At 36.0% G+C, this 13,158-nt stretch overlaps 2 protein-coding genes across 2 annotated transcripts; both read right to left on the bottom strand.

Moving 5' to 3' along the window:
• Positions 1-815: 815 nt before the first annotated feature.
• On the bottom strand, positions 816-7,666 carry LOC110735646 (serine/threonine-protein kinase WNK8-like). The gene is made up of 2 exons (XM_021915834.1): positions 6,964-7,666; positions 816-4,465 (listed from the first exon to the last, which is right to left on the bottom strand). The coding sequence occupies exon 2, from the start codon at positions 4,450-4,452 to the stop codon at positions 3,505-3,507; it is 948 nt and encodes a 315-aa protein (XP_021771526.1). The 5' UTR covers positions 4,453-4,465; positions 6,964-7,666; the 3' UTR covers positions 816-3,504.
• Positions 1,067-1,564, bottom strand: LOC110735580. Its single transcript, XM_021915770.1, has one exon. The coding sequence runs from the start codon at positions 1,562-1,564 to the stop codon at positions 1,067-1,069; it is 498 nt and encodes a 165-aa protein (XP_021771462.1).
• Positions 7,667-13,158: the final 5,492 nt, after the last annotated feature.

Below are 13,158 nucleotides of genomic sequence, written 5' to 3'. Positions count from 1 at the left end.
TAGATCATATCAGAAAGTTATATTGACGGAAGAGGAATATGTACCTCATGAACATAGGATCTACCGGTTTTATTCATACCGAAGTAAAGTTGTTCACTTCCTAATATCACAATTGTCCAATCTTGAACAACTAAAGAATTAACATGATCACTTCAGCCCATCAGTAGGTAACAACAACTAGAAAAGAGTGATGTCAATATATTAGAGGTTGGTAGTCCTTCAAGATGATGTTGGATTGCAAAGATAACTCAGAGATATGAAGTATTAATGGCTGGGAAAGATATAATTTATTTTCAAAAATACAATGGCACTAGCCACTACATATCAGATGACTAACTACAATTTGGATCATAAGCACTGTCATAAAATTACCACTGAATGTATCATTTTGACTGGTAACTACAGTCTAAATAAAGTGTAACTTTGAAATTCAGATGAACTTAAACTGAGGGAGCTCTTGAGGATCCCATCAAATTCCAGCACATAAATATACTAGGATTTGTTACTTTAATTCATGACTATGGTGACAATCAGAGTGAACCACTAATAGTAAACCCAAGGATAAAAATTTATGGAAACTTAAGACGTCATATAGAAATGACATATTATCCGAAAGCATAAGCTCGAATCAGAACACATTCAACAAAAAATCATGATGTCTTCCCTCAAATGTCAAAATTATCAATCCCAAGAGCGTGTTAAGACTATAAAAAAACACGAGCGCTCAAGACTTAAATCTATTCGAACCAGCCATCGAAACCAATGATATACCAACATCAACTAAACAAGTACACAATAAAAAAAATTCAGTAGACTCTGTTAAACTAAACATCATCAATTCTGTATCAATGATATACAGCACAAAACTGTTTATGTTCCACAACATTCCTTATTAAAACTGCAACATAAGAGATGAGGATCATACTACAATTTCCTCAGCTACTGAAATAAGTCCTTGCAGTATTATACTCAATATAACTAACACTAAAATGTTTATCTCAACAAAATTAAGACTGTCATTGAGAAATGAAAAAAAAAAACTCGAACCTCGAAAATCAAATCGAAATCAATCATCCAACTGCTGAAGCTCAGCCTTAAGCTGCTCAATCTTGAGTCCCATAGACCTTTGCAAAGCTTCTCTCTCCTGATCCTTCAACCTCCCCAACAAGCCGTGAAACATGTCCAACACTTCCTTAACAGCAGCTCTAGCACACTCAGCTTCCTCATTAAAATAAACAGTCTCTTTAGACTCCATAGCTGCCTCAATTTCCTCCCTTGCTTCAGCAAATTTCAAATTAATTTCATCCACTATCTTATTTTTGTCAAAATTATCAGCTGAATCTCCACTGTAACTCCTCAATTGAGAAATTAAGGATGATGGGTGGTTGAAATGGGGGAAAGTTGAAGTGGGTTTGGAAGAAATTGTGGGTTTTGAGAGTGAACATTTGTGAATAGAAATTGGTGCAAGTGATTTGAAAAGAGAAAAAAAATTGGGTTTTGTAGATTGGGTAAAAGGGTTTTTGCGAAGTAGGTTGTAGATCGAAATCGATGATTTTTTATGCATGATTTTTTGAATTCAAAAATTTGGGTGCAAAAGAGAATGTAAGAACAAAGGGAGGAAGATGACCTAATTCATAAGAAGACTAGATTAGTGTCAATGTGATACACGGGTGTAACCAAAAAATATTGCGTAAAGTTATACGGAACATATAACACCCTCTATAAATTATTACTTTGTTCAATTTTATATGTGCAAAGTTTGATAAATAGAATTTCGTAGAAAGTAATAAAATATAAACATAGTGGGATTGATGGAAGAATAAAGTAGGATAGTTGGTCTCGTAAAAAAAAAAAAAATAGGATAGTTGGGATGACAGACATTAGGAATTATTTTTTTTTTTAATTTTTTAATTTTTTTTTATTTTTTATTTTTTTTTGAAACAAGAGATTCAGAAATTTTAAAGTACAGTTAATAGCACAACTGAGTATTGAACTTTGCATGTGAAGTATATATTGTTGCAGTTAGAGTACTCCCGGTAAAGGATAAGGATAGGTTGCCAAAAAATGCTCCATGAACTGTATGTATATGACTGACTAAAAAAAATGCTCAGATTGACCAAAGCCTGAGCCAACCCTAGCCCCAAGCCTGAACCAAACTGTCACAACCCAATGTGTAGATGATCGGCCAGAGAAGTCAGAAAAGACCCAACTCAATAGATCACTTAACGATTTCAGCTGAGTAACAAGTTACTAGTCCGAGTCTCAGTTAAAGCTATTGAGGTTCAGTGAACTTCAAGCTAAGCCCAAACTGAGAATGAGCTCAGTTTAGCACATTTCTTCCCAAGGATATCTATACCATTGATGTCACCAGTCATTGGCAATATATACTCCATAGTTTGCTAACAATCCCTGCTTTATGCTTATAAACTTACATCCCTTTAGAATTCACATATAGGATTATAAACTTGACCACTCTGCAGGAATGGATTATCTGATCCAATTTCAGGCATCTATTCCTAATCCGCCTCTTAATTGATCAGGAAAACCCTGAACGGCCCTTGATGTACCCCAAATATGAAAAAAAATAATAATAAAAAAAAATAAAAACCCTACACCAAGATCGTCCTAATGACCTAATCTAGCAATGTCGCTACATTCAGATTAATAATGTTGCTATTATGGCTTTAAATCCGCAGTATGGCAAAAGAAGTGACTGAAGCTGAAACACCAAGATAGAATATCTCCACTTGCAAGAAGCATACTCATTCTGTTTTTCCACAATGATTGAATCACATTTTGTATACTCATTCAGTTTTTCCACAATAGATGTCAGAAAAGACCGACTCAATAAATTACTTAACACTTCCAGCTGAGTTATAAATGACCAGTCTGAATCTAGGTTAAAGCTATTGAGGTTCAGTGAACTTCAAGCTAAACCCAAACTTAGAATGAGCTCAGTTCAACACATTTCTTCCCAAGGATATCTATATACCATTGATATCACCAGTCATTGGCAATATATACTCCATATTAACAATCCTTACTTTTAAGCTTATTAAACTTACATCCCTTCAGATTTCACAGAAAGGATTCTGATGGAGAAAGAAGTCACTGTTTATAACAGAAATACTTGACCACTCTCCAGAAATGGATTACCTGGTCCAATTTCAGGCGTCTATTCCTAATCTTCCTCTTAATTGACCAGGCTAATCCCGAACGACCCTAAATGTACCCCAAATATGAGGGAAAAAAAAAAGAAAAAAAAAATTCGCAGGATATATGATACATTTCGTACTTATCAAGTACTCTGTTTCCCACAGTATTAGGAACACAAAAAAATATCGACAGTTCCACAAGAAGATAGTTGTCACTGGATCTAAAACATTCAAGCTATGTATGTACATACAATCATTTCCGATGTTGTACTCAAACATTTGATCAATTACACTGTTTCCCACAGTACTATGCAGCTATATTTCAGTACTATGCAGCTATATTCCAGGCTCAAATACTAGATCTTTCCGATGTTGTAGTCAAGCATTCGCTCAAGACTTGGAGAATTTTTGTCGATGTCACATTATTTAACACAAGATGCTTTGCACGAGACTTGAAGTGTGCCAAAAATTCAAGTTTGGTAGTGCATTCACTGTACAGTGGCTCCCTGGTTACCCTCTCTAGTATGCACATTCCAAAAGTGTATGAGCCATAATGTTTTAGACAGCTCCCTTGTTCCACATATAATGAGAAGCCAAATTTTCCAATAACGACCCTTGCTGTTTTCCCAGTGATTACCATGTTATCACCATTAATGTCACAATGATAAAGCAATAGGTTGCTGTGAACAAATTTAATCCCCTCCATAAGCAGACTACACCAATTCTTGATTGCAGTATAGCCTTCAGAGTTATATTGGCTAAGATACTGTACCAAATTCCCTAAAGGAAAAAATTCAGTAATCATATGGATTACTCTTCCCTCATAATCAATTAAAGACTGGTAGCATTTTACTATATTATCAGCATCATAAGTCTTCATCATATTAGCTTCTGCACACTTCTCCTCAAGAAAAACCTTGTTCTGTAAATTTTCTGTCAAATCAGTCTTACTCCATGAAATTCCCATACCAACAACTCCATCAAAGCCCTTGTAAACCTTAGTAACTTCTCCACTGATGTCACTATACCTTACATATCTCCCACTTGAACTTGTCTCAGAATTATAGCCCAAGTTATTAAATTGAAATGTGAATGGAGATAAAATCACAGTTTTCCCACTAAAACCCATCATGTACACCAACAAAGCCATCATAAAGCTCCAATAGAGCAACCCAAGAAACACAAACCGAGCGATTTTGACAGAATTATCACTTACATTTCCAGTGAGTATCCATGATACAATTTTGTCCAAAATACCTCTGACCCAAGACCACCAACCACCACCTGGATCAGCCATGTCTTAAGTTTACCTACAATTTCAAAGCAAATAGCAATTAATTTAAGGTTTATTACTCTACCTAATCATCATAAAAGTCATGGAATTTGATTGCAAATTACAGCTCAGTACTAGGAAATTCAAGCTATTAAACAAATATTTTAATGATTATCAAGTCATAATGCTCAAATTATTTATTTGCTGATGCAAATAAAACAAACCTATTAGCCCTTATATAGGCTTTACAAACATGCTAATCGACTAAGAATCATAATATTTCTCTCTCTCTCTAGAAGTCTAGCCATCGGAGAATAACCCCATCACCTTGGTGATAGGGGCTCTAGGAGCTTACTCTTAGTCAGAGCGAGGTGGTCTCTTTATGAGCCTCTTCTTCATTAGTAAGAAGCTCATTCATTTAGTCTTTCTTGTTTTCATTGCTCATCTAGTTCATTAAGTGATTAGTATTAAGTTCAAATGGAAGCATCATCAGACATGGACATTGTATCCACGCAAGAGTTGGATTTGTTAGAAAGGTCAGTCAATATGATGACAGTCAGAGCATCCAGCAGGGCATACAACTTGGTGTGGAAGCTCCATCTAGTAATAAGCCCAGAAATGCAGAGGTTCAGCTAGAAGACATGGAGATAAGAGCGCATAGATTAAGCTGAAAACAGCGCCAACAATGAAGAAGGTCTCAGTAAGGCTAAAGGGAGGGTATCATTCAGGGAGGCTATTGTAGGGGGGGGGGGGGGGGGATATAGCCCTCTGTTTCTAGCCCTGTAAAAGGAGAGGAAGAGACAGTAAAAAGCAATAAAGAGGAGTTGGAAGAATATGGGCCCTGGAGTTTGGCGGCTGGAGAAAAAGATTTAACAACTTCAAAAGGGATGAAAGAAACAAAAATGGGAAGAATTAGAGTATTCCAAAAAGCACCAACAGAAAAGGGAAAAGGCAAGGGGAGGAAGGAAGCCGTAATTATCAGAATTAGAATAATAATAAATGGAATGTCTTAGCTTTGGAAGAAAAAGAATTAGGCACCTCGGGAAATAAATTACTAGAAAGAATACAAATCTTATGGAAAAAAAATTTAGAGAATTAATAGCACAGAGAGGAGCATGGCTTCGGGAAGGAATACTTATGAATTTAGCCAGGCTCCTAGGCTTAGCCCCTCTCTTAAGCAGAAGCATTCAACTAATAATTCAATTTAAATCCCTCTTTCTTACTGCCTTCTCCTTCAACCTCAAAACCTATTAGTTCTAGCCTTCCTGTTTTGTCAGCTAACAATGACAAATCAATCTCCACTTTCCCCAAGTCGCTCGGAGGAAAATCGCAAGAGCATGAGGAGAACTCTCCTTCGAAGCTTTGTCAACACCCAACTTTCGAACCACTACTCAAAAATTGCAGCCCTAGCGCCTCTGAACCAATCATCTCTAAACTCACCCACCATACTCCCACCATCACCGACCAACTTATCACTCCCCCGCTCCAGACTAGGGAAGCTATTCCCCCCTTTATTAACAACCATCATCTATTCCCGACATTTCCAATATTTACATATAATCAACATCAAGTCTAAATTAAGTTTGTGTTAGTCTGATGCTATATTTTTAAGCATTATATCCAAGGTTATCAGGTGATTAGTAAGAAGCTAAGGAGCTATGCTTACGAATTACACATGTTTAGTAATCAAATAAATAGAGAGCCAACATTAAAGTCAAAAAACAATCGATGCAATGCAGAGCACCCAATGTAAAAGATAAAGTCATCAGCCTACTCCTTAGAGCTTTATCATTATCATCACTCAAAGGCAAAAAGAAGTATCTAATCTTTCTACCCTACAGCCCTGCCTACCAAGATCAACTGGAGCAATATTATACTACGAAACTCTAGGCAGGACAAGGCTACACACATACTGTTATTCCAGTTTGCTAAAAGTTTCACAACAGATATTTATTTTGGAATTAAATTTCATCGAAACTTGCACAGAAGAAATTCGCAACAGAACAAGATAAATATTCGTTGAGTGTGTTCTCAGCATTACAAATTGTTTGGTGTGTTCTCAGCAATTCCAAATGGTAGAAAAAATTAGATACAAATCCCCAGAATCATACAAAGAACAGTGGAATTAACATTCATACACCAGCATTTTCAAACAAATTAAGCTGTTTTAATCAGACATTTACAGCTTATCATATACTTGTAATCAAATAAAGATTTAGAACAATCACAACAAATATTTCAATATCAATCAAATCTTGATAAAAAATCACAAACCCATCACCAAAAATCCTAACAAAAACAAACCCATATAACAAAATCATCCAAATCACCTTAAAATTCAACAATGCATATGGATTAAATTACAAGAAATAACTTGGGTAAAATATACATACTTCATGATGGGAAGATTCCAGAAAAAAAAAACACAAGAACCCAGAAAAAAGAAAAGAAAATCCAAACAAATCTTGAATATAATGCAAACTGAGGAACTTCAAACGACAAAAAAATGTCAGAAGAAATTGAAGAAAAAAGTACCTTAAGTAAAGGTTGAATTACACACGGCAACAAGAGAAGATGAAGGAAGAGCGACGCGGAGCTCTTTACCAGCGGCGACCTGGCGGTACCTCTATTCCGGCGACAAGGAGAACCTTGAATTGAGAAAGAGTGAGGCGAAGCGGGGGAGTGAGAAACTGAGAATGGGAGAGCGAAGAGGGAGAGTGAGAAACCGAGAATGGGAGAGAAAAGAAGGAGAGCGAATAGGGGAGAGTGAGAAACTGAGAATGCTGCAATTAATTCACTAAACTTTTTACCCGCGTTGTTTGTAGCTAGAGGTGTCAAAGCCGAACCCATTCGAAAAAAAAATTATCCATTTGAAATGTAACCAATTCAATTTGATCTGTACCTGACCCGAACTTAATCCGAATCTGAATTTAACCCGATCTGAACTTAACTCGGTAACAATTTATCCAGACTTGAACTCAACTCAAACCCGATATGACCCGACTTGAACTCAAACCGAATCGATTTGACTCGATTTGACTCGACCCAATCCGAAAATGACCCGAAAATAATCGATTTAATCTGATCTGTTTTATCCCGAACTGATATTAACCCGACCCGATTTTAACCTGATCCAATTTTAACCCAGCCATAATTTTAAACCTAACCTATAACTATTGACTTTTTTTTTCAAGTTCTTATACTACTATATATTTACAAATTTACTAATTATTGGTAAGTTAGAAAGTCTAAAACTCTAACAAATATCTTATACAAATTGAATTAGTAATAAAACAAACTAATAGTACTCATAGGTCATTGCCTCATGAGATTAAACAATTGAACAGTAGTACCTTAAAAAGAGGACATTATTTTTTGTATATTACCATATGTGACTATCATCTATCAATCTATCGGTCTATCACTAGTTCATTACTATTTGTCTCACTTACGTACGTAGGTATGATAAGTCATTGATAATTATTCAATTTAAATTTGGCTCCAAGATAAATATTACATAAGAATTGATTGAGTGAGAGAACTAATTTTTCGCATTTCGTAATAGTTTACCACGCAATATGAGAAATGACACATGAATGACTTGATATCGACCCAATAATCAGGGAAAAATTCAATAATTACTCTAGTTTAAAAAGGACCTTATTTGGATATTGAATTTGGTCAACTCGGCCAAAATCTAGATAAACACGGAAATAATTTGAATTGGAATTGACCAAATACTAAATCAACTTTATCTTAATCAAACCGAACTTGACCGAACCGAAATCATATGAACCAAAATCAACCCGAACCAAATTCATCCGTCCCGGAATTAATCCGGTCAAACCCGTTTTGAACCCGATTCGAATTTATCCGAACCGAACATGAACCGATCTGGAATTTACCGGACCCATATCCGACCTGGACTCGATAGACCATGACCCGAATTTGACCCAACCCGATCCGAGTTAAAAGAATTATTTTGACCCGAACAGACCCGACCCGAATAGACCCGACCCAAACTCCATTTGGTTATCCGAATTGACATGGGTGTGTTGTAAATAGTACGCTGTAAATGCCATTTTTTCAATTAGTAGTAGCAGTCTCATCTAGAGTTGGGCATGGATCGAGCCGGCCCGAGGGCGGCACGGGCACGACACGAGCCCGCAAGCGCCCCGGCAAGGCATGAAGACCGAAGAGTGGGCAGCGTGATGTGCCGTGAACACAAATCGAAAATTTTGGCCCAAGCACGACACGAGGCCTTGGCGGCACGAATCTTTATTTCCTGCGGCACGGCTCGCCAACACAATTAATAAAATTATAATAATATAAAATAAAAGTAATTATAATAATAAAAATAACGTAAATAATAATATAGAACTATAATAATAATAATAATAATAATAATAATAATAATAATAATAATAATAATAATAATAAAAAAAAAAAAAAACAATAAACTATTATAATTTAATAATAAAAAGAACATAAATATACATTATTATTTTATTTAAAAAATATATCAAGGAAAAAAATTAAAGGCTACTCGAGGCCCGGCCAATGCCCAGGCTCGACATGACCCACCTCCTGGCACGACACGATTTTTACCTTTAGTCTCATTTACCAATAAAATGGAAAATTTGTCAAAAATAAAATGAACTTTGGGTGAAAAATAAAACGACTTTTTGATTTTTTTTCATAATAAAACGACCTTTGACATGCATTTGCTCAAAATAGAATAAAAACCGATAACCTGCTTAAAGGGTTAAACTCGAACATGTGTTGTACAACAATTGGCTAGGATTACTTTTTCAATTTTCTTTTTACAGAATTGATTTATTTTAAAAAAAATTAATCTCAACTTTGCTGTATTTTCTTTTAATTATCCTAACTTTGGATTATTTTGGAATAATCCGAACTTTAGGGGTTGTTTAGTTTATTCAATCCCAAGCCGGTCAACAAAAGTCAATGACCTATCATATTAGGTCACTTAACACGTGTCAAGTCCTAATTGGTAAGAAAAAAAAATAAAAAATCCAGCCACCCTCCCCTTCCTCCACCGGCCCCCCTAAACTTCACCACAATACCGATTTCATCCTCAAATTCGAAGACCCACACTTCCCCACAGCAACGCTTCTCTGGGTATTTCAAAGTCGGGGAAGGAAAATGGAGGTTTCAGGGGAGGTCGTAGCACCGACGCAAGGGGAGGGAGGATACCAGCGCATGGGGAGGGGAATTAGCGGCACAGGGGGGGATGGGGAAAAGCAGCAACCGCCGGCGTAAAGGTGGCCAAATTTCGTGGCTGGAAGGGCAATTGAGAGGAGAGAAAATGAATAGGAGTTTTGTGGCCGGGGGCAATTGGCCGGCGGGAGGAGGGGAAAGGGTGGACGACGATCTAGCGAGGGGAGGCGGAAACTGGCGCAGTTGGGGTGGCCGGCTGGCGTCAAGGGTTTGTGGCTGTTTTTTTTTGTGTTTTTGAAGTTATTTTAACCAATAAACTTGTGACACGTGTCACTTAAATACAAAAAATTAACCCATTTAACCGGTTACCGGTAATTGAGATTGAAGAAAGTTGAGATTATTAAAACAAATACAGTAAGTTGAGATTATTTTTTACAATTTTTCCTTTAAAAAATTAAAAAAAATTATGTCTCATCCCTTCCCCCTCCTAGTTAGCCTACCACCCACAACACCACCATAGCCCATCCCTATTTGATTTTTCCATTCCCTTAGCCACCCCTACCGCCCCTCCGCTTCCCCCCACCCACTACTCAACCATCCACGACAGTGAAGACCCCACCTTGTAACCACCCTAAATCCACCCCACACCCCCGAAATCATCCCCGCAACCACCCCCTCGACCACTGTCACGCCTTAAACCCCCTCACCAATTCCACACCCCTTGAAATCGTCCTTATAGCCACACCTTAAGTCCTTAACCCACTTTCCAAACCGCCTCAAAACCCCTCACACACTTCGAAATAACCCCACTAACCAACCCAAACCCCGGTTGTTAATCCCAAGCAAACAATGGTGGGGTTGGAGTGCGGTTCACCGATTTATACACTGGTGTGGGACAAGCTAAGTTTTCGTCGACGACGGTATGGGTGGGGGACTGGGGGATGGGGCTAGGTTGGGCTCGCGACGACGATAGGGGGCTAGGGCTGATTGGCTGGGGTTGGGTTCACTGACCGTGGCAAGGTGTGGAGGCTGGGTTCATGACAAGGGGGTGGTGATTTTTTTTATAAATTATTAGTTAAAAAAAAGAAAATTATAAAAAAACAAAAACAAAAAAATAAAAATAAAATAAAATAAAAGAAAACCAACCTATTTACATTGCGACACGTGTCACATTAACTTGTTCAATAGGTTGTCAACCACTAGCGTTCTACTTTTGGCATATGGTTATCAAATGTCGTTTTATTATGAAATAATCAAAACGTCGTTTTATTTTTTGGAAGACTACTAAAAGGTCATTTTATTCTTGACATTTTTTCCTAACATATTTGTTTACATATTTTCCTTTATTATGTTACCAACAACTGAAAGAGCTCCCCAGATATGATTAGCTATGGCACATGTATGTATCACGCACGTTAGCCACCTTATTAAATATAAAAGATGTTAGATTTTAAAAAATATGGGCAAATCGTGTAACACATACACATGTTTCAATCTAGTTTAGTAATATTTAATTGCTATACTTTTTTATTAGTAAGTTAATTAAAATATATATGGCGAAAGTACATGAAAAACATGCACAGTAAGAACTTTAAATGTCCAATTTTTTAATATTTACCAAATAATACTCCCACCGTTTTGTAATAACTCCAACATTATTTTTAAAAAGCTTTTATTACAATTACAACCGTTCCCTTAATATGATAACTTGTGAGTAGTCCGGGCGTTCCCCCGGGTTGCTACTTTTGTAATCGTGCAATTGGGGGTTTTTTTAAGGATTTTGAAATCTGAAATCGATATTATTGAATGTGTATTTATTTAATAATTAAATCATGTAGTTTAAATTTATGTACATTTCTTTTTCATATTTATCACATGCTTGATAATGGGTAAGATGGTAAAATAGCCAACTTTGTTATAAGTAGTTGGGTGTTCGAATCCCCTAACCATATATATATTTTTATATGAAGTAATGTGGGTTGCTTGAGTGATGTGGCGTAAGTGCGTAACGATTAAGATTAATTCAGTGATGGTGTGGCATAAAGAGATGTTGGATAGGTGATGTGGCATCATGAAGTATTTGTGAAGTGATGTGGCATAATTTAAAAGAATCTACGTGACACATGGACGTTTTTATAAACGTCGTTTAATTTATGAGTATAGATGAACCACTATAACTTTATTATTTCTCTCTCCCACTATCCTACTCATCACATTGACTAACTATATTTTATATTATAAATTCACCCTATATTCCTTATCCTATAAGTTTTCTAAAATTTTGTGCAAGTCGTGCTACTAGTGTTACGATAACTACAAAACGATAGGAGTACTTTTTTATTTTATAAAAATATTTACCAAACACATCTATATAAACAACTTATACAATTAGCTAACTAGACAAACCAAACTAGGATTTTTTTTATTATTATTATTATTATTTTCTTAAAAGAGCCTATAATTGAAAGGCTTTGACTATAGCTAGAGTGTTTTAGTACAAAGGTTAGAGATATGAGATCAATCATATCGGAAAATATATGTGTGATATATTTTCCATATTGATATTATATACTATGAGAATAATATATTTAGGATTATTTATGTTAAGATATTTTTTCATATGAAAGTTTATGATTATCTAGTTAATATATATTTAGGATATAGTTGTGAACTTGTGATAGTATATCTTTTAGAAAGATTATTCTATCTTTATAAGCTTAGGTTTTGTTGACGAATTTGACACTTGAGTGGTTACTTGCATGAAATACTTTAGTAAAATAGAAAATCCTAAGTAGTCTACACTTTCTATTTCCTAAAAAAATATCCTTAGTAGTCTACTTCGTCAGACCTCCCTGTAATTGCTTTACTTTTCACTCGAAATTTTAATTCCCGTTATTTATTTTGCCAATCGAACTAATAAATTGCTTCAAAAAAACACCCTTACCACTCTTTCTAAACAACAATATCACCAAGAAAAAACAATTTCCTTTGGGGATTTAAAGGTGGGAGAAGGGAAAAAAGAATGTCGGCAATAGGAATCGATCTCGGGACAACATGCTCTTGCGTAGGAGTATGGCAGCACAGCCGTGTTGAGATAATAATCAATAATTAAGGAAACAAAACGACACCATATTGTGTTGCTTTCAATCAAACCCAACGTCTTGTTGGCGAGGCTGCTAAAATCAGGCTACTTCTAATACTATTAATATCGTTTTTGGCGTAGGGATCGGAAGAGGTCACTATGACACTCACTAAATCACCAACTCAAGACAATCAACCAAATATCCAAACCAATCAACCCAAAATATCACACAACAAGAATATGAAATATGGAGAGTAATATTTCACTCACAAAGCATCAATAATAAGCGGAATAAAATACAAGCAACACACACGGATTATACATGGAAAACCCCTTCGATGTGAAGGATAAAAATCACGGGACCTCTTGAGGAGTCCACCCTTAATATTCTCTTATTGATAATAAAATTGAGGGTAAAATGAACTCAATATAGTTCACAACAATTTACAACCCACCAACAACAACAA

This window comes from Chenopodium quinoa, unplaced genomic scaffold (genome assembly GCF_001683475.1).
Source record: "Chenopodium quinoa cultivar QQ74 unplaced genomic scaffold, ASM168347v1, whole genome shotgun sequence".
Lineage (NCBI taxonomy): Eukaryota > Viridiplantae > Streptophyta > Magnoliopsida > Caryophyllales > Amaranthaceae > Chenopodium > Chenopodium quinoa.
The sequence above is the reverse complement of the archived record's forward strand: the minus strand, read 5'-3'. Positions and strand labels throughout refer to the sequence as shown.

What these genes read in the sequence shown, in the direction of transcription:
- LOC110735580 (XM_021915770.1), bottom strand. Translation starts at nt 1,564, where the DNA reads ATGCATAAAAAATCATCGATTTCGATCTACAACCTACTTCGCAAAAAC.
- LOC110735646 (XM_021915834.1), bottom strand. Translation starts at nt 4,452, where the DNA reads ATGGCTGATCCAGGTGGTGGTTGGTGGTCTTGGGTCAGAGGTATTTTG.